This window comes from Micropterus salmoides, unplaced genomic scaffold, assembly GCF_014851395.1.
Source record: "Micropterus salmoides isolate LMB-PRFRI ecotype aquatic unplaced genomic scaffold, ASM1485139v1 Ms_hic_scaffold_1, whole genome shotgun sequence".
Lineage (NCBI taxonomy): Eukaryota > Metazoa > Chordata > Actinopteri > Centrarchiformes > Centrarchidae > Micropterus > Micropterus salmoides.
This window is the reverse complement of record NW_024040040.1, coordinates 38,541,161-38,567,951: the sequence shown is the minus strand read 5'-3', so window position 1 is coordinate 38,567,951 and position 26,791 is coordinate 38,541,161. Positions and strand designations below refer to the sequence as shown.

The 26,791-nt window shown below is 41.7% G+C and overlaps 2 protein-coding genes and 1 long non-coding RNA gene across 4 annotated transcripts; 1 reads left to right on the top strand and 2 right to left on the bottom strand.

Moving 5' to 3' along the window:
• Positions 1-344: 344 nt before the first annotated feature.
• Positions 345-5,505, bottom strand: foxh1 (forkhead box H1). 2 transcript variants are annotated; one of them, XM_038726677.1, is made up of 4 exons: positions 5,214-5,505; positions 3,099-3,671; positions 2,247-2,351; positions 345-1,949 (listed from the first exon to the last, which is right to left on the bottom strand). In XM_038726677.1, the coding sequence occupies exons 1-4, from the start codon at positions 5,280-5,282 to the stop codon at positions 981-983; spliced, it is 1,716 nt and encodes a 571-aa protein (XP_038582605.1). In that variant the 5' UTR covers positions 5,283-5,505; the 3' UTR covers positions 345-980. The 2 variants fall into 2 exon arrangements, with proteins under 2 accessions (XP_038582605.1, XP_038582613.1); XM_038726685.1 differs by having other exon boundaries at positions 5,231-5,504.
• Positions 5,506-7,131: 1,626 nt separating this feature from the next.
• Positions 7,132-10,937, bottom strand: LOC119908780. The gene is made up of 2 exons (XR_005445342.1): positions 9,943-10,937; positions 7,132-8,769 (listed from the first exon to the last, which is right to left on the bottom strand). It is a non-coding gene; the product is annotated as an uncharacterized LOC119908780 (long non-coding RNA).
• ppp1r16a (protein phosphatase 1, regulatory subunit 16A) lies at positions 8,714-26,341 on the top strand. The gene is made up of 11 exons (XM_038726589.1): positions 8,714-8,797; positions 18,642-19,710; positions 21,399-21,469; positions 22,276-22,421; positions 22,701-22,804; positions 23,063-23,187; positions 23,474-23,599; positions 23,687-23,762; positions 23,985-24,114; positions 24,228-24,390; positions 24,490-26,341. Exons 2-11 carry the CDS (start codon positions 19,464-19,466, stop codon positions 25,021-25,023), a joined length of 1,722 nt encoding a protein of 573 aa, XP_038582517.1. The 5' UTR covers positions 8,714-8,797; positions 18,642-19,463; the 3' UTR covers positions 25,024-26,341.
• Positions 26,342-26,791: the final 450 nt, after the last annotated feature.

Genomic DNA, 26,791 nt, shown 5'->3' with positions numbered 1-26,791 from the left:
AAAATAGTGCAAATAACCAGCAGTGCAAAGTCCACAGGAAACATTAATAAACAGAGGCAGATACTGGTTGAATAGTGGTTGATTGTTTCCTGTGTCTTGAGAACGTGCAGCCTTTTTTACACATCAACTATAATCTAAAATATAGCCCATTTTATGGCTACAAATAGTCTTAATGTAATGTGAAACAGTCAAATCTCAAAACACCACCACAGAAAACATCAGTTAACACCCTAAATGAAAAGCCAAAAATTGGGTGAAATTGCAGAAAGGCTTTTTTTAGGTCAATATGCTATTGTAGCTGCACTGGACCAATGCAGACAGTCCAGACTTACTGAAATTTAAGGTAAATGAAGGTAAACGACTTGTTCTGTATATTTCTGTGTGCATGCAAGGAAAAATAGATGTTTCCACTGAAATGATGCTAGTTATTTACCAAATAATCCTATATTCTGTTTAAAATGCTGTCAGGAAAAACAGTAAAAAAAAATAATTTGACACAATATACTGTACGTACCATCTACAGTTGGTTTTTCACATAACTGTAAAATTCAAGATTATATCCAACAATACATTCAGCGGCCACAACAGGTAGACATGTGTGTAAGGAAGCAAATTCATGGCAATAAAAAGCTGTACAAATAAGACAGTCAGTGCAAAGAGCCTGTAGTAATACACACTCCATTTCCTTGAAAGACTGAGGTAGATACTTGTTTTGTTGTATAGCTGTTTGAGGTCCATTTTCTCCAGGTAATACTCCACAAAATGATGAGAAACAAGAGGGTATTTGAATCACTGACATTTCAGCTTGCTAAAAACCTGAATCCATTCCTTATGCTGTGTGTAGTTCAGTGACCTTTTGCATAATAAGCTGTGAACAACTCTTGAGCTGGAGGTTGTGATTAAACCTCCCTCCCATCTGTGCGTGTTTGAGTGACAGTATGGTTCAGTTAAAGTAAAAGGAGTCAGTATTTCAGAGTAAGTCAGTACTGAGGGTACCTGTTTAGGGGAGGCCCATTCTGCAGGGTGTACTGACTGGGTGGTTGATGATGTGAATGAGAGTTTTGATTGGTTGGTACTAAAACGTCAAACACGCTCTTATTTGGAGGCACAGATTGCAACATGTTGTCCAGGTCCATGATGAGGGGAGGGGCTTGGACAGAAACACGTCCACTGGGGAGGATGGGCCAATAGGCATGACTTAAGAAGTGACTAGGTGCCACGGGAGAGCCACTATAGCCGTAAATGGGAAGTCCACTATGCAGTGGCATTAGAGGACCTCCGTTGAACCGCATGCTGGGTGGGGCAACAGCATTGGGGGGAGCGTATTTGGCGTAGGAGGTAGGGAGCTCCCATGGCGGTGCAACAGTCTCCCGTCGGGCCAACTTGTGCAGTGGCGGCCTGAAGTCCTCATAACCATCTGACCCAGCTTCACCATCAAGAGGAATACGCTTGCCAGAAAGGGACATCCCTTTCCATTCCTCATCAGAGGAGGAGGAGGTGGAGGCCGGGCTCGCAGAGCTGGCCGAAGCACTACGGGCAGAGGAGGCGTAGCGGGGTCGTGGAGGTGGCGAAGAGTGAGGGCGCTCCACCTTGCCCCAGCAGTCGCTGGTAGACACATCCATATCCTCAGAGGCACTAGGTGGCCGCAGGCTGTGTAGCAGAGAGTCGATGGCGAAGGACGAGTCCAGCCTGGGTCGGAACAAATCCTCCTGCGGTGGGGAGGGGTTTGTGGAACACATAGGAGGGAGGGCTGGGACAGCGGCAGAGGGAGGCACCGATTCTGGCTTGTGTCCCTGCAGGATATAGGGGGCCAGATCTTGGGCAAAGATGGTCTCATCCTGCCGCGATACAGCCGTGTTTTGCCTCTTGAGGAGCTCCAGAGGAACACGGCTCAACTCCACCGACCAGAAGTTGCCTTTGCCCTGAGGCTTCCCTGGGTCCTTCAGCACCTACAGGTGGAGGGAGGATGGACAGTGAGATGAGCACTTGACTTGATAATCTAGAGAGAGCTTTAAGTGTCACAGTTTACCATCTCAATAACAGTGGTTGAAAGATAAAATCTTAAAACCAGTTTGAAGGTTCTCAAGCGTATTTCTACAATGATTAAAGAGGATCACAAACCTCAGGGCAGGGCAGTGCAATGCAGATGTTAATCTTCTATTTTGGGAAGCTTTTCCATCAAGCACACTGATGAGACTAACCAGGATTTAACCATAAAATTGTCTAACAGTTTTCAACATACATACCTTCACAAAGCAGTCATAAGAGGAGAGATTGTGTCGCACAGAATCCCGCCAGCCCTTGTAGTTTCCTTTGAAGAATGGGAATAAAGTACTGATCTCCTTGAGGATCTAGAAATCAAAACAATACGTCAGTATGGCTGTCTGAAGAAGATGCTCTTCTTTGCCATATTTCAGTTTGGGTAAGCTATGCAGCAGACCAATGCTAAAGACATACTGATGTGGTGACATAACATTGATTTTAGAGCTTTAAAGTTAATGTAAGGGTAATTGGGCAGAAGTGGATGCCAACTACACATGATGTACAATTCACTTCAAGTTGTTTAGTTATTTAAAAAAGATGAGAATGGATATTAACACTTAAAATATGAGAAATTAAGTTGTATGGGCAATATAACAACTTCAGAGAAGCCATGCTACTAACTGAAAGGTGATTTTACCATGAACTGTAAATCTTATCACGTTCCTGATACAGATCAGTGTCTGGTTTCACTGCAGTGCAACCTTATCAAAGCACACCAAGAATGGTAGTGGTGGTATTCACTTACCAAGAGGCTGCTGTTTTGTGTCATAGATCATGAACTGTAAATGATACGTTTGTCAGTGGGTAATCGTCAGCTATGTTTAATAGAAATGTGACATTTACTCTGATTAAACGTACAGGAACCTACTTTACTAATACAACTATACTACAGAGTCTTGTACTTCACCTGAGATTTATTTCAATAAAATGCTGCGGGACAAAAGTGAACATCATAAGCAGCACCGTGCGTAAAACACACCATGAGCCATCTTTACCAAAATACTTCCAGAATAGCACTGGGAACTCAAACACGTGAGATAGAAATTAATTCTTACCTCAGATAGCGTCAGTTTCTTCTCTGGGGACCTCTGGATGACCATAGCAATCATAGCAAGATACGAGTAAGGTGGTTTTGGATACCGCTGATAGTTCTTTTTCTTCCCAGCGCTGCTGCTACTCTTCTCCCGGTCATTGTTCCACGATTCCGGGTTAACAGTTTCCCGTTTGTTGCTGGCATCTTGCGGATTCGGGTATGATGAGCCCGGTGGTACGGCTTTATCCATGAATGCCGTGGCACTGGTGAGTTGTTCGGGCAGCGCTGCGGGCTTCTCCAAACGCGACTGCTGCTGGGGAACCATCTGGGCCGGGTGTTGAGGCCAGTGCTGGGTTGGAGTGCTCCGCGCTACGCCGCGGGGAGGAAAACTCTGCAGCGCATTTCTGTGGAAGTCAAGTTGATTGTCGTGGTGTTCTCCAAGGTGGGACAGAGAGGGTAGTGCCAAGAGGCTCTGCTCCCACCAGTGTTTTGTCATGCTGATCAGCCGGGGGGTTCGGACAGGAGCACGGAGAGGGGGAGGGAGGTCAAATAGTCGGTCCTTAACTTCTGGCAGACTGCTGGCTCCAGGCTGACTCTATTTGAAGAGCAAACAATTAACAGTTTCATGTAAACCCCGCTGCGTAATCTAGGGGAGAATGAGGCGTTATCTGAGTGTAGCATGACTGATCGCCCCGGGGTGCTGGGGAGGGTCTGTGTAAGAGGAGGGGCGAGAGAAAGACAGTAAACCTGTAAATAACCCTTATGATAATATCAACGTGCCACTTACAAAGCAGAGATTCCGAGTTTGCTTTGGAATCAAAGCTAAGAAGATTTACGCATGAAGGCCTAAAGCATTAAGTGAGCATTTGGAGTAGGCGATACACTTACCACAATTACATTTAATAACTACAGAGACAATGACAACATCTCCACCTTACTATCTATATTTAAACCATAGAACATGTCATATTAGCTACATAAAACCATCAAGACTTTCTTCTAGAGAGTGACACTTGGGCGCAGAGGCGAAACGCGCCACGTATGGGGGATGGGGCGGGGTGCAAGAGAGAAAAGTGATTTCGATTGAAGCTTACGTGCAATCAACAATTTTTGGTGATCAATATACATAAGGAATGGCTAATATACAAATGTAAGAAATTGGAAATTGCAGCAGTTTACGAGAAATACCTTTAAATATGCTATATCAAATGAATTAGTCTCTAAAGTATTTGAGTCATTGGAATTCCTTTTAAACTGAGGATTACGCTGAAAATTAACCAAGTTGCATAGTAGGCTATTATTGATAGAGGGTAGCCTGGTTCCACAGAGCCAGCCATGCACATGTAAACCACTCAAAAAAACTATTCTATTCTGAGGACAATTTACAATTTGTAAGTGGTCAGATATGCTGAATAAATAATTTTGTGGCGGTGCTTAGAGATAGCGCAAAAGTCGATGGGTGCGCACAGTAGGGGCTCCCTGTGACTATGCAGGGTGTCATTCAGTGGTGAAAGACTAACTTTCGGGAATGCATGTCTTTTGTTCAAGCTAATGTAGGGCTAATGTGCAAACGCTTTCTTCCCAGCAAGACAGTGAAAACAAGTTGGATTAGAAAGACCCCCATTGCCAAGCTGGAGACTGTCCCTTCCCAGAGAAGCTGCTTAGCATGTGAGGAAATACAGGGGGGGGCTATTCAACACCATTTGTGGGGTTTCTGGCGCTTACAAGCTGCTAAGTGTCCTTGTTAGGTAGGAAATTCACACCTTAAACAGGAGCAATCATGTTTTCCCGAATTGTTGGAAACGGCCTCAAGATATCTCGCAAACAAAAACAGCTTTACACGATCCAAGAATCAACAACCTACAGTGACTTTCTACATCGTGTTGCACACACAGCCTCTGACTACAGCCCTGATGTTTTATTTATGTTAAACCTTTTTTTTATATATAATTTCCACAATTCATCTGATAAGATAATGAAACGCGGCTCTTGTACCACCAAGGCGTGTCACCAGAAAGACACAAACAAAAGAACTGGAAACAAGTCGATTTCACATTGAGACTTTTCTAATTGATGTCACACAACTTAAACAGGACTGCTTAATTAAGTGACATTTTGACATGAAGTGTGTGGCTACCTGCAGAATGTATTCACCTTCAATTTGAAGTGCTACGGAGCGTTTTCCTTTGATGGCACCAAATAACATCTGACCTCTCCATCATTTAGGCCTAGTTTTAAATTCCCAATTAACAAGACAGATGGCAGATCCTGTTTATCGGGTGTCTGCAGAAATAAAGAGGACTGCTTGATGATAGTTGATGTTGCCCTTAGTGGAAAAATTTACCACGTGAATTTACAGCTTTGGTATTTTTTTGCAGTAAAATTCAAAATGTTTGTGGTTGTTTTCCAGGTCAGATAGCTTCCCTACCATAGTGAGAAACAAACCTCCTCACCTGCTGCATATTGCATCAGTACTTTTCTTCTCTGGTTGTCACACACTGTTAGTACAGAAAGTGTGTCCCCCTCTAGTGGTTTCACTCAAACTTCAGTGAGAAGCTTGACTCACTCCTGCAAATGAAGGTCTCCAAAAATCAAGCAGCCACTTAAGAGTGCTTTCTCATTTGATGGAGTTTCACATCAATGAGAATTGGCTTTCACTGTGTGAGCTGGAAAATTAAACACGTACAGGCAAACCCCTCCCTCGTCATACACAATGTTTGGACCCAATTTACATGCCTTCACATAGAGAAGTGATTTAAATACAAACTGTCAATCTATCTCTTCCTGTCTACTGGAGTGCCAGTTAATAGGTTTTGGCTGGATTAGTGAGCCATGCATGAGAAGAATGGGAAACCGTATGAATAGGATAGCATGCAGGACAAGGCTGTTCACATAGGCTGATTGTGTCTAGACAAATCCCTGCTAAGCTGCCCTGAAATGCATCCTGAAACTGAGATGGAGAGGAGGAATGACATGTAGCTAATCTGTGTTGTATAAAGTATTACTTTTTTCTTTGCTTTATTATTTATTTTTGTTTATTTAACGGACATGATACACATTATATTTACTGCACCAAGTATAGCTAAAAGCTCATTCCCATCTGTAGTCCCTGTGTGGAGGCCTCCTGTCTGCATCTTGCAAACTGTATTAGGCTCCATTGTAAGACTTGGTTCACTCGAATTATTTATTTATTTTGCTTTCATCTAGTGGTATCCAGACATGCCACTTTTGATATATGAATGTCATTAGTCACACAATCTCTCAACAATTCAACAGCAACATCTCTTTTCAGAAATGGTGCCCCAGTTTCTCTGGAAAATCCACAAAACACACAGTCAAAAGTGCTCATAAGGACTATTTTGTCGGGGGAAAGAAGTGTCACTGAAAACTGTTCCCAGTGAAGTCCTATAGATTATTCAGAGTACGCTGGATGCTGTTTCAGGAAACATGCATTGATGACATTTTAAAATGTAATTTTTTAATGCTGTGAGCTTCAAAAAGGAAATTTAATTCACCATTCACATTGCTGTGAATACAGACATCTCTTTCTGTACTTTACTTCCTCTGTGTGTATAGCCCATATACTCATTTTATCTACTTTGCATGGTTTTATTCACTTTGTATCAACAAAGTGAATAAAACACTTTGTGTTGTTAAGAAAGATGCATTATTAATAAAATGTATTATTATTATTAACACATAAACACATATATCTAAATCTGGGTACTGACTATTAACTGTTTTCATTGCTCTTTTATTTGCAAACATGTCATGCAAAATGTTCCTGTTTTAAACACTATAAAGGGCAAGTACTGCACTGTGTCTTATCCACAGGACCAGAGATGTAACCGTAGCTCATGCTCCCAAGCTGTTTCCTTATTGCGTCTCTGCAGAGTGTCACTGGCTGCTGTGTTGGTTGGCCAGTTCACTGCAGGGGTCAGCAGATCACAGGGTCGCCAGTGCATATCTGTTTCTAGCAGCTGATTCTGATACTACTGGGAGCTTGCTTATGATTAAGAAACCAGTCACACAATCCAACTGCTTGGAAACTCTCCAACTGTGCAGATGGTTCACTTTATTAAATTGATATTTAATTATGTGGATGTTATAGGAGTACATGTTCAGGCTTGTGTTCAGTACATTGTATAACCAAGAGGGAAAACACACCTTAACAGTTTATTGTGAAAAGACTTCAGTCCATTCATATTTAGCAAAACAGATTTACAATATTAAAACTTTAATTATGTGACAGAAACATAGCTGTACAAACACATACTTTTGCATGCAAACACACCCTTTACACTGGGCTTAATAAACAAGGCTATGGTGCTTTTGCACTATGGCATGTCACACCTACTTGTTTCTGTAAAGTCAGTGTGCTTTCTCCTTCCTTAAGGGTGTCTGTAAAAATTAGGATATAAGTCAGTATTGTAACACAATTTCAAGTAATACAAATACTTTCATTTATGTACTATATATTGCTATTTTAAAATTGATTAGAAATGGTCTTTTTCTCCTCATCTCTATTTATTTCCTTCTATTGCTGCTACAGATGATAATGAATACATATTAGGTACATATTGACCCCTCACACAAAATTAGCCTTGCGTGTACTCTTTGATAATTGTTCTTGAACTTTGTGTGTCCTGGCAGCAGTGTCTAACGTAGAGTCTGTTGTTTTCTAAGATTTTCTTTTAAATACCACTAATGTGTTCATTGTGACAGGGTGGGCTGCAGCAAACCTCAATGGTGCTGGAAATGGCAGCAATGGCAGCTTCATTAGGGATGAGGAAAGGGAAGTCTCATCCCTGATCTTGGACTAAAGAAAGCTAAATTAAAAAATCCAGCCAGACATCTGTGGTTTTTTATCCATACCTCAGCAGTCTTATTCAGTCTTGATCATTTCCAGAGTTAACCAATGCTCAACACTGACATAGTTGAGCGACCTACCCACATCTTAATTTCTTCTCATCTTGACTACTGGAATTCATTACTTACTTGCTTCATTGATACATTATTTTCTCATCTACACTGAGTGAAGGAAGCATACACCAGACACAGAAATCATGCCTCTTTGGTCTGGCTGGATTACATTAGCTCTCTAGTCATTTTAGGATTAATTTTTTTGTATAAATTTTTGGTTTGGACTCATTATGTTTCTGATCTTTTAACTTGTTATCTTGCACCATTACCCCAAAGGTCTGGCATCCAAAGGTTGTAAGTTCTAAGTTTAAGACAGAGGGGGATCCTGCTTTAATGTTTTAGCTCAAACACTGGGGTGCAAACTTCCCCTCAGTATCTCAGCGGCTGAGTGAGTCTATTTAAAATGTTTAGCTGTTAAAACCCACCTGTATAAGGTTTTATCTCTCTATGTTGGACCAGTCCCTGATATTTTTTGTTATATTCCATGTTACTGTATTTTATGTGACATTGTAAAAAACCTTGTAACTCTTGTTTTGAAGGGTGCTATAGTATTATATAGAAGCGGTGGACTGAAGAGTAGCCTAACATAAAAACATGGCATAAAAACTGCATGCACCACGGCTTGCAATGCTTTGTCGCCCTCTGGTGGCGACCATCCTTCAGGAGGAGAGGGTGCAAGTCCGGTTGTTATGGTGAAGCATTTCCCCTGAGGGTTGGCTGCAGCAGGAGGAGCAGGGGACAGCAGCTGATTCAGTTTCACAGCCGCAGACCTGCACAGGAGCACAGTCAAGTCAACAGGTAAGGTGTCCCCGCGTTGTTTTCTATCGCTTTACGTTGATATTATACACCCTTGCTCGGTTTAACTCGCTTTGTATCAGCTTAACTTAATTTTAGTTAAAGCGAAGTAACATTTAATTGACTTTACAACTCAGCGCGACTCTGACTGTCGAGGAGCAAGCTAACCTGAGGCTAAGGTACCGTTAGCATGACACAACATCAAACGCAGCCGACTTTATCGCTGCTCAACACTTGTTTTTACCGTTTTTTTAACAGTTAAGAGTCACCCACATAGGATAAACTCGCTGGCATTAACTTTATTTTCACCCGGGCTTGATGAATGAAGCCAGGTAGCTTAAATGAAGTGCTTACGTTACCTGTCAGACTAGCCACCTGTTGAGCCTGTCTGTGTACCGCAAGGCAGGTTAGCTAATCCGCCACTCACCGTTAATCCTGCACGGCACGGGACGAGAGCAAACCTTTTCTGTTGTATTTAAGGCCATTTACGGTGGTTTTATCACCAACTGTTGTAAATAATTTGACCTTTTAAACAGAGCGAATATACGACAGCTTCCTGATAAGGCAACACGTGAAATTCGTTACCACAGTAAGGTGACATAAATCTGCTGTATGGCAGGTTCAGTGTCAAATAGGTCTATTGACATCCAGTACTATTATCCCTGTTGTAATGTTGATTTACATAAACAGTAACATTCACGTACTTACTGTCAAAACTTGCATAGAGTTTAACACGCTCTCAATACAATTAAAACATAAAGAGCAGCGCATAAGCAGTTTTTCTGGCAGGGTCAGTGTGTTGGATTGCATTAGATTGTACAGCTCATCATCTTTTCGTGCCAACCCCCGGTATCTTCTATAGAGCTGAAATAAATATTTGTTTGACAGAAAATGAATCAGCAACTGTTTTTATAATTGATTGGCAGTTTCTGCTTTTTTTTTCTCAAGCAGAAATGCCATTCACGCTCTGGTTCTAGCTCCTCCAATAAGAGGATTTGCTGCCTTTCTTTGTTGTATTTCATAGGATTTTTTGTTGGTCTTTGAGTTTGTTTTCCCTCTGATGATCACTGACTGGAGGATATACTGTAGTTCACTGACTATTTGACTTTAACCCTACATCACTGACTTAGTAACCTAAATAAACTCACCGTCATCTGTTCTTGTCAAGCCAGTAATGCTCCCAAGTATTTCCCATGTGTGGTCAAATATTTGCAGGTTTCACAATATAGACCGAGATTAGCTTGTCGGCTCCTTGATACTCAGCGTGACGGCTTGCGTGATATCAAAGGGGGAAAATCATAAAAAGGTCAGATTACATTTGAACACTGTAGTTGTTTAGATCCAGTGTTTCTGTCCTCCATTATGGCAACTACACTTATCTTAACTGAACAAGTACATAGTTAGATACGGTGGAAGGACAAATGCCTCAACCCAGTGTGTTATCTGAGATAATCATAATAAAAATATTTCTATGTCATCCTAGAACAGTTAGATAACAAAACAAATGACTCCAGCTGTTCTTTAAAGGTCAAGTTGTATTTGCTAAGGTTTGGCTTTCTGTTACATTCCTTCTCTTGTGCATAAACAACCCCCTTTTTTATCAGTCTTATTTTATCTGAGGCATTTCTTTACCGTCGCGTGCGTTTGTTTAAATGTGAAAGATTCTGAAGGTGCATGGCATATAGTCCATCTCATCCTGTGGGAACCATATAAAGATTCTTTATCCCTGTTTTTCCCGTCACCTCTGTGCCTGCGTGATACGACCCTACTCCCTGCAGTCAGAGGAGTTAAAGTAGGCTAGTCTGTCTGTCTCCTCCCCATCCTTCCTCCTCCTCATCTGTCTCCTTCGGGTTTTTTTCCTCCACATCCTCTTGCCCTCTCATTCCACATCCTGTCCTCCAGAGAAAGCAGGGACTCCTTTTCTGTTTGTCTATATGTATCACCAAAATTCTCCAAATCTGCCGCCATCATACATGCACACACTCTCTGTTTTTTCCCATGGCCTTTTGCTCTCCTTGATCTGGCTGCTCTATGGCATTACTTAGTGATTATATGGAGCAGCTCAAACCACTACATATGACAGGACTTAACATGTGCCCACCTCTTCTCAAGTGGACACCCCCGCCATTCCCCACCCCTGCTCTATTTTGCAGTCATTCTTGTTCAGTCCATCCTTCAAGGGCTGCAGCTAAGGTCCAGATTATTTTCTGGATTCCCTTATTAATAGTTGTTTTGGTTTTTTTTGAATGTCAGAGTAAAACAAAGTAGACAAACTCTACTTTTATTCTAAATTCATTTTAAGTTGCACAGCAGCAGAAAGAAACAACCTTTCTGAATATTAGGCAGGCAGATTAAGCCACTTGGCATTGGTTCAGATAGCAGGCGGGATCATTCCCGAATCATCAAGCTACATTGACTCAGCATTGTTTGTTTCAATGAACAGGAAGGTCCTGCAGGTCACAACAAACGGCACACAGGGCTGGTGGTCGTACACAACAGCTGAGCGATGTCAAACCATGACTGGAGCATGTAGCACCGTTTGCCTGTTTCCAGTGTAGGCAGGTTTAAGGCTGAGCAGGAGTTTTGGCTGTGTGTCCTGTTGTGTTGCTGTAAGTTCAGTCACAAGCTTGTATACTTAGGTAGCACCCACTTGATGAATGTATGAGTGTGTGTGTGTGTGTGTGTGTGTGTGTATTCATAGTGGTCTATTCATTCCAGCTGTTGAATGGATGTTTATGTTCAGTGGCTGTAGACAGCCCTTCCTGTTGGGTCATTAGGTGGAAAAAGTCAGAAGTCTACAAATGTCAGATTGAAGCAGGGACATTTTTCCGAACATGCAACATGTTTAGCGTACTTCCCTGTGTCTGTGTGTCTGTGTGCTGCCATGCCAGAGTTTGTATAATATCAGTGATCTCACCTCGTCTTCTCCCATCTGTCTGGGCTTTGCCTGACTCAGGGAATCACAAGACTCTTACACAGTTTAGCCACCGACAAATTCCCCATTTGTGCTGGGACTTATTTTATAAAGGGACAAAACTAGGAGAGGCTAATGAAATGCTAGCTTAAGTTGCTGCATCCACTGATAGCAAAGCAGTTCCCAACTAGGCTAGTCTTTGTTTCGTACACAGATGAATGAGGTAAGACATAATCATTTGTTATCTTTATATATGGGCATATAAGTATATGTGGTAGGTCAGTTGGTTTGTTAATAATAAATTTGGACTTTTTGTTGGTCTTGTTGGAGTAGAAGTTGCCATTTCTGCCTCATCTGTGAGAGATTTCTCCTTGTTTAATTGCTGAATATTTTGGGGCAAAATGACGGCTTTAGAAATGAAAATTGTGCTTTTGGATTCTGAGCAGCTGAGTTCAAACTTAAAAAAAAATATATATATTTTTTTAAATCTCAAGTATTTTAACATGACATGGTGTTGTCTCCCTTTGACCTGAATGCACTGCAGCGCAAACCAATGGCTGTTTCTCTCTCTCTTTCTGTGAGTGAGCAGTGCAGCAGGCTGAGACTGACTGAGCTGCGAGTTATCAGACAAGACGGCTATCTCACAATGAGAGGATCCTGAAGTGTTTTTTGTTTTTTCACCACACCCTGGCTTTTACTTTGTTTAGTTACGTCCAAATAATGGCCCTAAACTACACCTTCCAGGAGGCTGCTCTCGGACTTGTCTCTTAGCTCTAAAGCATATACTGGACTGAAAGGCTGTAGTTAAGTCAGAGTAAAATTTTTAAATAAGATCCCATGGCACTTTTGATGTAAACACTTGTGTTAAGTATTGGTTTACACAAAGACCCGGGGAGGAGAGAGAACGGAGGAGTGGTGACTGGCATTCACTTGTACAAGGCTCCTACGCACAGCAGGAGTGTGTAACGAGTTATGTGGATACACACCCATCACCCCCAACTTCTGCATATTGCCTGTTAGTTCCCTTTTTCATATATTTATTGAGTTGCAGTCTAATAATTATGGAACAGGCACAAGCATTTCTCTAATGCTCTTTTAATAACACACACGACTGCACTGTAGAACTTCCTCAGTCCACTTTTGAAATAGCTTGACCATCGAGCGAACACATCAATGCATCTGGCTTGTCCTCTATGATATGCACAATTTGTTATGTACTCGTAGCTTGCTGACATTGTGAAATGTTGTACTAGTAATTGTGTTGTTAATGTAAAATATTTAGCTCAGCTCAGTTTTTGGCCTATGGGGAGATAAAGCATTACTGTTCACACTGCTAAAAGCTTTTACAAAATATTTGATATCTTTCTTCATGTTTGGGACTTGGAATATATTTAGGTAATATTGTGTGTAAGAATTTAATTTGGCAATTCTAGGTAAAATACCTTTCCTCTCTGCTACAGTGTGTGAAAGCAGAGCTGGGGCTTGTACTACAAAGCAAGGATGTCTTTTTGTTATCTGGCTTCATTAACCCTAACAGTCGCGATCAGGATTAGTGGTTACACGAAGCTGGTTATCCAGCCGTGAGCACATTCAGATAAAACGGGCGGTGTTTGCAGCAGATGACCAATCACAAAGGACAAGTCTACTGGCAGCAGAGTAGCATATTTTAAAAACGAAGAGAAATTTTTTATATAAGACAAATACGACATAGTTAAACACACAATCCAGGCTGTAAGCAACACAGCTGCAGCTGCCACATGCAGGAAGACAAGTGTGAATGCCTAAATTCACAAGCTCGGCTGTGTGTCGGTGTTTCCACACTAAAAGCCACAGGCACTGAATAAGTGGCCGTTCTGCTCACTTTTGAGAATTTTTCGTCTCCTAAAAAATCTGATTAATTTATTTAACACACCTAACATAAGAAAAATGAAATCCATTTATTTTACTGCCTGCCACAGGCTGTGTGAAACAGAGCAAATAAAAAACACATTTCAAAGGGGTGAGACGGCTTATTGTCATATCTTAAAAGTACAATACGTACAAGGCTTTAGTACGTCAGTTAGTCTCTGAAAGATGATATCGCTATACAAAAGTTTCTCCCCACAGCAAACATAAAAGCAGCCTATAAAACAGTCTGTGCGATCTCCTGCGTTGATCTCTTACCTCCAACATAACCATTTAGCCTTTCAACCCAAGTTACCATGGCGATGTACGAAGAGAACCACTGTTGTAGGACTGAAAACCCAGGGTTAAACCTGAAGTTACCTCGCTAAGCTAAAATCCTGCTTCGTAGCACAGGCCTATGGTGTTCTTTTAGTGAAGTTTTTTATGGGAATGTAGTATGGAAGTCAAGAGAAATCCAGCCAGGAAAAACAGTAGCCTGGTTTTAGGATCGGGAGGACCTGACTGCTAAACAACACATAAGTAATGTTTATTTGGACTTGTGTTCTTGGTGGGACATGATGTGTCTCTTGTGTGTGACTAGGCAGACTCGAGTAAACATCATACTGTCTGAGCTTCTGCCTCAGCTCCATTCCCCCGCGATACCCCTCACTGATTGGCTTTGTCTGGCTCGCTCTGCCAAGACAGGTAATTGGGAAACATTTATGTGTGTGTGTGTGTGTGTGTGTGTGTGTGTGTACATGTAAATATATTATGAGTGGGACACTGACAGGATCTCTTTGTGACTTTGCATGTATCCATAGTTTGTGTCAAAGTTGGCTGATGTGTAAGTGTGCGTGCGTCAACAGCTTTTTCCCCCCCTTTTATTTTTTTTTTAAATCTCGTGTTGTGTCGTGAGTAAGCCTAATTACTATTTCCACTTAGCTAACCACTGACCCATCAAATGATTTTATTGACCCACATTCTGCAAGGCTGATCGCTCGTGTAATATACTCAACAGGTTATGATCTACCTTAGCTTGCTGATGAGGCCTCCATGAGGTCTATTGCAGTTTGTTAAGAAAAACTTAAAGTCTTTTAAAGTAGTATTTTACCTGTTATCGGGCAGAAGCTTGAGTTCTTGATGATATTATCGTCAGTCAAGTGAGTGTAGACTAAGACTTAAGTTTTAAAGATGATATTTGATAGGCAGAAAAGGTCTGTGTTGGCTATTCCGGTGCTTTCAACATGGGCTAGAAGTGGGTTGACATGTAAATAAAACTACACATAAGTAGTAACATTTCCATTAACATCTTTAAAAAAGCGATGTAATCCCTTTCATCTTTACAGATGTTAGATTTACAGCTAAGTGTACATGGTAGGAGGCTCAGCACTATCAAGTCAGCACAGATCCCACGGTCAGGTGAGGCACCATGTTCTTCTGGGTGAGGGTGGCAACACGATAAACCGGTTTTATTGTCATGATCACGTGATCAGGGACTGGTGCTAAAAGAAAAATAGATGGAGACAATGGGAGACATATTAGTAACATGCTCAGTATGTGGCCCACACTGTTGCTTTATACATGAATGTGAGTTTGGAGTGAAGTTATTTTAGATTTAGATTTGATTGAATTTACTAAAACAGAACGGCACTGATTTCCAGCCTGCATTGTTGCAATGCTAGGTGATATTACAAATCAAAGAAAGGTAATATTACTAATCCAAATTAGGCACACTATGTTGGTGGCCATCAAACTATAGGCATGTATGTTTCAAATGTCTGGCTGAAAGAACATTTAACACTGCTCATTTGTCATAGCCTATTCAGGAAACTTCTGAAACAATAATGGACTCAAGTCAAACAATATAATGAACATCAGAAGCATCTTGTTTGCAAAAATGTAAACATTGATTAAGTAAGCTTCTGATTTGCACAACTGGAACAAACGTGCAGAGCAACAGCTCTCGAATGACGCAGCTGCATTGGGACATGCAGATGGCCAAATCTCTTTTTCTCTGGTTTATGTCACGGCCCCTTTTAGAATTTGACCTCTAATCAAACCAATTTTTGATTTACTAATAAAGTCTGGTGTGGGCAATAACAAAAAATTAGTCAAATACAGCAAGTTAGTTTCAGTTTGTGAGCCACACAATAGTATTGTTTAAGATTGGGATCATTAGCCCACTGATCTTTCAGATTGTGTCTGGCATTACTCCACTAATACAGCGGTTGAGTTCTTGCAAGGATTTTCCCTTCTTCTCCAGTCCTCCCTCCTTTCAAAGCCCCTTAAAATACCACAAAACATTCTCGCCTTTTTCATTTGTTAACTGTGGTAGAAAATGCTGACCAAAAGCAAGTTTAGGCTACTAACTATATGTCTGAGTCTTAATGATAATTAACTTTATTGGCCACATACAATTTATTCTCTGCATTTAACACATCCTAAATTAGGAGCAGGCATTGTGAAGCACCCGCGGAGCAGTTAGGGGTTCAGGTCCTTGCTCTGGCAACCCTTTGGGTCCCAAGCAAAGTCCTCCAAAGATTGAGCTAATGCCCTTGTTCATCAAGGGTTTTGTCATATAAAAAGTTTGTTTCCTCTTGACCTTTTTAACCATGGACGTTTGGACACCATGGCCTTTTCCTGTTTGAGGAAGACAAGGTTAATAAATGAACCCAACATTCATCGTTCATGTCTCGATCCGTGTTCATGCGTGTGGTGTTTGAATGAATGATCCTTGTAGTGGCCTGCCACTCTATGGGGGCGAGTTAAGCTGTTACCTCAGTCTAAGGAAATCCTTACATTGTAGCTTGTGACAAAGGGTGAGAGGTTAGGTATCCTAAAAATAGAAGGAAGGAGCAAATGACAAAAGTATGTCTATCCCCAAAGCAAGAACTATTGGGACTTTAGTTGGACAGGTAAAAGGCTTTTCTCTACTTTGTCTGCTGCAGACACTGTTACTCTTCAAGTAGCAGAAGTGTGTCATATCTGATACTACTACTACTTTTAAATAAGTCATCATTTATAAAGGATGAATGCATTGTAAGAAATTACTTTATTAATTGTTAATAACTCCTGCATTAATGCTTTATATATCTGTTGTAAGTAGATTAATCAGTCTCATCCTTAGGGATGGGTAACAAGTAGCGATACCTTTTTAAGGTATCGACTGAAACAGCCCAGTATCGAGTAGTTTCGACACATCTCCAGTCAAATCAGTACTTCATTCGATACTTTTTGTAAGCAGATCACAGCAAAATATGACTGTATGGTTTTGTTTGCAGCCAAACACGCAAGCAACACACCAAAGGAAAGCGAAGAGCACACCTTTTTACCCTTCTGTGCCTTGCAAGTCCATGCAAGATTTTAACGGCCCCTAACAGGCTTGGCTTTCCGTTGGTTTCATCTTCTGGTATCATTTAAAACTACTTTTTATTTGCTATTCACATCACTTGTCACTGATCGATCATTGCGTTCCACCATATCAATTAAAGCTTTTTTCAAACACCAGTCACGTTCTCAAATCTACAGCAGAACCCAATTATATTTTTGTATTTCATTAATTATTAACACGTTACTGGCTAAGATAACCATGTACACTGCAAGGAATGATGGAATTATACATGACTTTTCTTTGTTTTGGTATTGGCATCATATATCAAGCATCAGCCTCTCTCCTCTTTAAATATCGGCATCGGTCATTGAAAAACCCGCCTAAATAACGGGGTTTTGGGGTTCCTGGATTATTCATCCTCCTTCATCAGGACACTTGATTTATCTTTTTTGATTATTTAGTTCACCAGGTAAACACTTTAATTGACCTCACCTTTCGGAAAAACCTGAACTGAAGTAAACAGCCTATTAACATTTATTACTTTTTAGACGTTATAGCTTATTGGAAAGTGAAACATTTAATAGATTTATAGCTGCATTCTTACCAAACAGAAAGGATTAACACCAGCCAAAGGGAATCGTCAGAACAAGGCAACCCAAAATATTCAATTATTAATAGTTTATAACTGATTTATAAACCATTAGTAACTTATTTATTAACGATAACTTTAAACTTTTTTTCATAAAGGGTTCTATTAAAAAGTGGTACCTACCAATTTTATATACTTGCCGCCCTGTTTACATCACCATCCAGTTCAATTATCCATCCACCAAACAGTGTAGCTGTAAAGTTGAATTCCACCTGGTCACATTTGGATGCTGGTTGATGTAGTTGGGTCTAAAAACCTTTTAAAAAGCTACTTTCCTCAATAACTACAGCAAGTTCCATGTGATTTAGTTTTTTATCAGGCTAGACCAGTAAATCATATTGTTTGTTGAGAAATTAAATATGATTTCTGGAAAAAAATAATAAAGCGTTAAACCTGTTGCTGTTACCTCATTGGGATAAAAACCAAAGAGGAACTTCGTATAACCCGGTTATTATGAATCACCAGGCGTCTAATCCGCTGATTTCACCGAGCTCTGTGGTCTTTCCACCTCCCATCCTGTCGGGTAGTTGCTGCAGTGGTTCTGAGGCCCAGGGCTACGGTCTTGTCAGTCACACTCTCTATCTCACTGAGTGCCTCTAGTTGACCTTCCTCTCAGCGCTCACAGGCACAAGCGTAAATAATAAATGAGTAGCCTGGAGAGATCCGAGTGTGTGTGTGTGTGTGTTGGGTATGTGTGTGAACCACCTGGGAAGTTAACGAAAGGTAATGAGAGCGATCTTGGTGACCAAGGTTGTCAGGGTTGGTACTTGCACTGAAACCTGTCACAAACCAGCTATTTAAACGCATACCAACAACATCCCTCTTTCAGTCTCAGCCCTGCGTGCATGCCGATGGCAGCTAAGTGTGTGTCGGGCTGCAAGTTGTGTCAATCATTAATGAAAAGCGTCCCACCGGCTCAGGTTTCCTCCGGGAGAGGAGGGAGTAAGGGAAAGGAGCTCAGGGGTTAAAGATAACAGGATTAGGGGAGCAGCGTGTGTACATTATACTGTAACGCAGCACTTACATTTTCTCTCCCTGCCTTTTTCCCCTTCTCTGTCCCTGCCCACAGCTGCAGACAGAAGACAATGTCGTTGAGGAACGAGTCATTGAGACTTTCGTACCCAGCTTTCTTCTGCTGAAGACCTGCCAAAAAGTGCACCAACAACAACTCACTCCACTCACAACCAAGGGATATTTGAATCCTGTTGCTGTTTGCATAAACTAAAGTAGACCTTGTTGGATTCCTGCAAATGCACCTTTTTATTGTCATTGCTTAAGCTTCCCAGTTCCTCCTACCTTGTGGATTTGTTGTTCCCTGCCACTATATTCTCACTATGGATTCTCAAAGACCTGCGCCTCTGTTGGATCCAAGTCTTCAACACAGTCACCACCAACACTTCGGATTAGAAGCTCAGGAGGAGGGTCTAACCTGGGGGGTAGTTTGACTCTGCCTTTCTAGCACTAGTGTCTTTTCTCTCTCTGTCTGTCTTTCCCCCTGTGGAGTATTGGCCCAGCTACCCAAAGTTGATATGGATGGGAGGACTGACGGTTGGTTACAATCCACAGCTTGGATGATTATGTTGTGGACTTCTTTCGCTCGCCTTTTTTCCACAGCACCATAAGAGTTATCATCTGAAAGATGGGAAAGAGACATTGCAACTATTCTACGTGTTGCTTACTTCTGAAGTCATGGCGATATCTCCCACCTGATCATACAACATAAGTTGTGTTGTGTTCTTTCTTTCTTTCATTCTTTTTTTCATGAAAATATATTCGTACAGATAAACTGCAGCATCTTTTTGTGCTTAACTGCAGGCCCTAACGTAGGCCTGTTTGGCCTCACAGAAGGGCCTCTTTAAGAGGCACAAGGGGGGCACGTAAGAAATTTGGCATGGCAGCAGATCACGGCGAGCTGCTGGCTGAGATGGCCACGATCGGGCGTCTGAGTGCCACAGAGCGCCTAAAACACGCCCAGAAGCGTCGTGCTCAGCAGCTGAAGGGCTGGGCGCAGATGGAGAAGGATGCAACACGAGGGTCAAGGGCCAAAGCAGACAAGAAGAAGCCACGCACAACCAAAATTAAATTTCCAAATGCCATCACCCTGCTAGATGCATCTGCACGCAATGACTTGGAGGAGGGTTGGTACTAACACGCACGCACACACACACGCACACACACGCGCACACACTCCTAGGGCAAAGTCATGTTAGAGAGCCTCAAATTGTATGTACCAAAGAGCTTTAGAACTACTCTTTTATTAAAGCATATCATATTATGCTCATTTTCAGGTTCAAAATCTTATTTAGGTGTTGTACCAGAACAGCTTTGCATGGTTTCATTTTCAAAAAACACCAAATTGTTTGTCATACTACACATTGCTGCAGCTCCTGTTTTTCACCCTGTGTGTTTAATGCTTTTTTATGGAGTTATGGAGTGATACATCTTACCTCTACAAGATCTTTGTTGGGAGTTGCACATGTGCAGTTCCTAGTTAAGGACTAATAGCCAATTAGAAGCAGAGTAGGCCAGGTCGTGAGAAGCCGGTAAACACACCTTCGGTTCAGCTGTATATCCCCTTACCTGCTGGGTACACACCAAAAGATAATCAGGCTGATTTTGGGCTGATTTTGGGCCGATTTCCCCCCTCCTGACAATCCTAGCTATGTCCCGATTATCTTGATGGTTCTACAGATTATTTTATCAGATTATCTCTTGGTGTGAGGTGTTTTAAGAGTGTCCGAACCTGATCGGAAGAACGTCGGAGGCGCCCCGATCGCGAATCGTAAATATTGTGAATATTTACGATCAGAAATCCTGATGTGTGGGGGGATCCCCGAGGACAAACGCGCGCTCTGTTCTGGAGATTATCACATGAAACGAAACAATATCCAATCAGAAAGCGAGATGATTGAAGACGGAAGCATAAGACACACAGTCATGGCAACAGCACGAATGTTTGTTCAATGTCGCAATTTCTTCCTGCATATCGCTCGCCATGCTTATTCTGAAGTCTCGCGAGATTTCCTGTGTTTAGTCTAGACTCGGGTTGAAAATCTGTTTGTGTGTGGTGTGCTGTCTTTGTCACATCATGGCACACCACACACTATAGGAGCAAAACGGTTAAATCTAGGGTTTTTTCTCCTCATGTTTGTGGTCTATCACATTTTGAAAATCTTATAGAAGCAACATGGACTGGAGCAAGAGTTTCAGAGTGGTGAGTTTTTAATCTGTAACAAATGTATCTTTCATCCATAAAGTTATAACTGAGCTCTGTCTACATCACAGTAACAACTTTATGTCCATTGGCTGCCTGGAGGGTAGCTAATGTCTTGTCACTGTGTGCTACAGCTCAGCTCAGTTTTTTTCACTGGTGTTTTTAGGCTTTTTCGCTTTGCAAACCTATTACATGACCAAAAAAGGTATATAACTCAACGAAGGAGAGGGGGAAAAAGCCAACAAGCATAATATGACCTCTTTAATTTAGAAGTAAATCAGTGAAGCATTAGTATTTGACTTGCCTTTCTTGAGACATCAGCATTTATCAGCCAGTGGCATGTTACTTTGTAAAACACACAATTCAAAGGAAGCAGTTCATGCATAATTTATACATGATACGTCACACTTTATTGTGATAGTCAAGGCATTTTGTTTTCAGTGGTATTGTCAGCAGCAGGGTCAAGGCTAATTATAGTGGCAGTAGCAACACACAGACACTGAGTATCGTTTCTTATATCTATTTAGGGCAAATGGATATGTGCCAAGTGTTTAGCTGAGAAGGACTCTGCCCAGGTACCCAGTCATAATGCTGTATGTCTGCTTCTTTTAGTGAGGGAGCTGCTAAACGGCGGCGTCAGCCCAGATCTAGTCAACGAGGATGGACTGACAGCCCTACATCAGGTACCAACACAAACACCTAGTTGTGGGAGTCACCAGGGCAGTGATCTCACCGGCTTCCCACATTGACACTTTCAGTTGTGTTTCCTGGAATGCACAACCAAGCCAGACATATGGTGACAGGAAATCAAGCTCTAGTTCACTTAAACATTTGCCCTTGTGCCACCTGCGTTGCCTAATTATTATTTTACGTTCATGTAGCACATCCTCATTCACAGCATATCTGAAATCAGCTAAACGCCAACATGTGGCAGATTTGGCATAATCAAAATGCCCCATACACTTAAATGGCCTTAAGTTTACATGAACACACTGATTGAAGGAATCAGTATTTTCATGTAAACCATTCTGACTGTTTTAGTTTCAGTGTTTTGAGAAGTGAGGGCAAACTGTTTTGACATACATTCCTTTCCGGTTAGTCAGATTTAGAAGAAGCTATCATAAGATTCCTGTTATTTTGGGACCTTGAAGCACACAAATCTAAAGCTACTTTACAATCCAAACGGATACTTTCTCTCCCTTCCTGCCCTCTGTGTTGTTAATTACTCTTCATAACTTCATACATACCCACACTACTATAAATTCATGAGAGGGTTATTTGTGAGCACAGAGAACTCCTTAAAAAAGCAGTTCACTCTGCGTTCCCCTGGAAGTGTTTTACACAGCGGATGGCTGAATGCAAATGTGCATGCAAATGTTTTCTATTTCACCAGAAAAAAATAGTATGGTATAATAGTATATGTATAATAGTATAATAGTATATGTTTTTAAGCATTGCTTTTACAAATCTACATCTGGTCTCTCCTCAGTGCTGCATTGATGACTTTGTGGAGATAGTGCAGTGCCTGCTGGATGCTGGTGCCTGTGTGAATGCCTGTGACAGTGAGCTGTGGACACCGCTGCATGCTGCTGCCACCTGTGGGCACACTGGACTGGTGCAGCTCCTGATTCAGGCGTGAGTTTTCCCATGAATTTCGTACTTTTGCTCAGTTTCAGCCCCACATTTATGCATTTATACCATAGAAAGTTTTTTTTCTTTCATATCAGTAAACAAAAAATCTAAATGTATTAATTAATAAGCTGATATATTGTGGACATGTGTCTCAACTGTATTAGGATAAATGTTGCTTTATCCTTCTTAGAGAGAGTACCTAGTTTACATAAACAATGCAAATAATCTTGTCTTGCATGTCTTTGCATACGGGTGCATGTGTGTTTGTGTGTATGCTTCTAGTGGGGCTGACCTGCTGGCAGTTAATGCGGATGGCAATATGCCCTATGACCTCTGTGAGGATGAGGCCACCCTTGAGCTGCTGGAGATGGTTATGGCTGAACAGGGTCAGTAAGAAACTGTCAGAAACTGTTGTAGTTTCTTTAATAGCATGTTTTTGAAAGTTGTTTAGCCTTCCTCTTCAACAGGTCCCAGAAGAAAAATGTTTCATACAAGCTTAACGCATCTCTCTTATTTGAAATCAGGTGGCACTCACTAATGACCCAGTGCCAAACCAAAATCAAAACAAAAGTCTTTGAGTGCTGGTAGAGTCTGTGTGCTAACTGGAATCATTGGTTCTGCCCCCCCTTCCCCCCCGTGTGTAGGGATAACTCAGGACCGTATAGATGAATGTCGAGGGGCTAAAGAGGCGGCCATGCTGGCTGACATTCAGGGTCTGGTTCAGAACGGAGCAGATTTAAACGCTCAGGATGATAATGGAGCAACACTGGTGAGACAGAGGGACACGACTGTATAGATAAAGAACATTAAAGTTATAAATTAGGATGTGGCAGGCCAGAGATTTTAACTATATTTGTGACCTCATGGTGCATTCACAGTTATAGAACATACAATTTCTTTTTAATAACCAACCAAAATAATAAAGCTCTGCCAAGAAATTAAAATCTAAGTATAAATATTTTTTTCTGCCAAAGGAAACTTAAGTTGCACTCTAAAAATTTGAAGTGCATCACTCGACCAACATTTTAATGATTAATGTTGATCATCTCTCCCAGCTCCATATAGCATCTGCTAACGGCTACATGTCTGTGGCCGAACTGTTGCTAGAGCACAGGGCTCAGGTGGAGGTTAAGGACTCTGATGGCTGGACGCCACTACACGCCGCCTCCTGCTGGGGACATGTAAGTGCTGCATACAAACCAAAACACAAGAACCTTCCACTTTTCTTAAATGACCCATTAATAGTGGTGTTTTTATTTGTTCCATAGATCCAAATGGTTGAATTGTTGGTGGCCCATGGTGCAAGTTTAAACACAAAGTCTGTTCTGGAGGAGACGCCTCTGGGTAAGACCAGAAAGTCTTTTTGATCCTGTTATTGACTCAGGAAAATAATATAAATGACAGTACCTTTCACCTTTAATGATGTAATGCTAAGTCCCTGCTACAAGTTTAATAATAGCTGTGGATTAAAGAGGAACTAACTATCCTGATGCCACAGCTCTCTTGTTAGCATCTTTCCTCTCCTACCTTCCGGTGTCTAACCTTTTGCTGCTACTGCCTTTTCAGATGTATGTATGGATGAAGAGGTCAGAGCCAAACTGATGGACCTGAAGCACAAACATGATGCCATCATGAAGAGCCAGGACCGCCAGAAGGGCACACTGCAAAGACGGGCCTCTAGTACAGGAAGCAGAGGGTGAGAGGGGACGTGAGGTGGGGGATAAAGAGAGCTCAGGGGAGCCAGAGGGCGGGAAAGAATCACAACAAGTTCAGTCCTTTACGGTTACCCTTTCTCGTTTGTCTATACAGTAAGGTGGTACGTCGCGTTAGTGTGAACGAGCGCTCCAGTCTGTACCGGCGGGAGCACCACAAAGAGGCCATGGTGTGGCAGGAGCGCGGCCGGCAACCAGAGCCACAGGACGACGATGAGGACAGACAAACGGACAATGAGCTGCACCAGCATGCCACTATAGTGAGTGAGCTCAGTGTTTTAAAAGAAAATGTTGTCATTATTGCTTTTTGCCACAAGAGTTGAAGCTGATTAAACTAATGTGTTCTTTGTTGCCGCCAGATTGCTGGCGACGGAGCCGCGTCACGTTTAGAGCAACTGGAAGCTGTAGACAGGAATATTGTGTCCAGCCTGGGTAACGGGGGGACCTCGGTTTCTCTTGCCTCCTCTGTACCTGGCGAGCTGTGGAGTGGTGGAGGTCGCATGGATCGTAGCGCCTCCTACCAGCTCAGCCCCGCATCTGGAGCCGGGTTGGGGTCTGCAGAGGGCGAGGGGGCGGACAGTATGACACGGGAGAAATCACACCACACCCTGGCTGACCTAAAACGCCAGCGGGCAGCTGCCAAGCTCAATAAGTACCCAGCACCTCAGCCACCCCTGCCCCCCTCCTTAGAGGAGGAGCCTTCTGTGGCAGCAGCCGAGGCAACAACCACGCAGTCCCGACCAGAGCGCCAAATGACCCCCAACGCAGAGGAGGTGGCCTCCCCTAATCAGGTGTACTTCACCCCAGCCAGTGGAGATCCTCCGCTGCTGAAACTCAGAGCCCCTGAGGAGGACCCGCCTAACAATAAGGAGCCTTGCTGTGGACTCATGTAGACAGCCTGACAGAGTAGAGTAGAGAAGCTGGGAATGTTACGCTCTAAAGTGGCAAAAACCTTTCAAAACAGACATGTTTGAAATGAATCACTGAAGACTGTAAGTTACGGCCACATGCCAATGAGGGTTTGATCCACACTGCATTTCAGAGAGCTGAAGTGCAGTCTTTGTGCTTTATTTAAGCCTAACCATATTTTTTTGATAAACATGATGCACACTTTACACTAGCATTTCCTGTTGCTTCCTCTTCTTTGCTGCATATTTGCTGGACGTCAGGTGTCCATTTAGTGACTCAGAGGAGAATTACAGATTCCAGTGTTGTGGTCACAGGCAAAGATTTACTTTGCTCAGTCTTTGTTCGTTACTTTACTCATCACTTGCTATACTACTCAACTACCGTAGATTGACATTTCATTGAATAGCCTTTGAGTCGTGTAAAAGTTGAATTATCCATGAAAAGCTGAGTGAAATGTAATCTCAGGAGAGCTCAGATGATGATTTAAATAAAGAAAGGTTGAAGTTCTGTTTTCTTTACTGAGTGCTGTGACAGGTACGTGATCCACATTTGCATAGATTTAAATTATACACAAGATGTTTTTTGTCATTGGGAGATTGATCATGATAGTTACAGTATACACTATAGTTATTCTGAATTTACATTTGCACAAAGATCTAAAAAAGGACTGTTTCCTTGCTTGATTTTTATATTTTTTTCTGTGACAGAAAATATACTGAAGTTTCCAGTGCACAAAAAGCCTACATTTCAATATTGGTAACGCAACTTGTACTTTAAGTGTTTGTCTCTAAATGAATGTGAGCTAATCTGTATTTAAATCTATATTACTCAGTCCATCATTATCACTTCTAGATTTCTATTTTTCTGTCACTATTTCTATTTTTCTACCCTCTGAATGGAATCGCTTATTTATTCTGACACTGAATATGGCTTACAGTGTACAGGTCATCTACCCTTTTCTTTTTTTGTTTCTCTTTTTCTTTTTTTTAAAAGATAAAAGCATAAAGACATTTATCAAAAAGATGATATATCGTTTTATTGTCAAATCAAGTAAACTTGTAATACGATTATTTGTCAAAGGATGGTGCCTTCTTTAGGTGGCAGATTTGATATAGGCTTGCAATGCTTGCACAAAGTCCCACATGTAAATTAGTGAGCGGTGGGATACAATGATCTATCAGACATGGACTCCAACGTGATGTGACATCACGGCACTCTCATTTCTGTATTGCATTTCAGTTTTGCTCGATTTTTACTGAGCCCTGTTTAGAAAAACAAAATATAAAAACATGTTTTGACAAATGGTTTTTGTATATTTTTTTTTTATGGAAATGGTCTTATTTAATGAATCTTGGCATTATGACTGTCTCTGGGTATTATTTAAAGGGAGGGAATCAGATAAACATGTTTTGTAAAGAATTTTTGCAAATTTAAGTTTTTCAGGCTTTTTAGGGTCAGACAACGGCCTTATGGTTAGAGAAGGAGTCAAGACTCAAGACTTTTATCCCGCAGACTTGTTTCTCTGAAGTTGAGTATGTCTTCCTCTTGTGGTGAATTTGAGCAGTCGCACATTTTACACACTTGCCCGATATGTTTTCTCTTCCTGCGGCCCCTCACTTCCAGCACATCTCGAATGTCACGGCCCGTTCTGATCCATCTGCAATACATGATACACATAGTAAACAAACCAGTACACTCGAGTTTCAAGATAGATGTAGATAAAAGTTTATGAGCCCTTGTCTCAGCTTACTA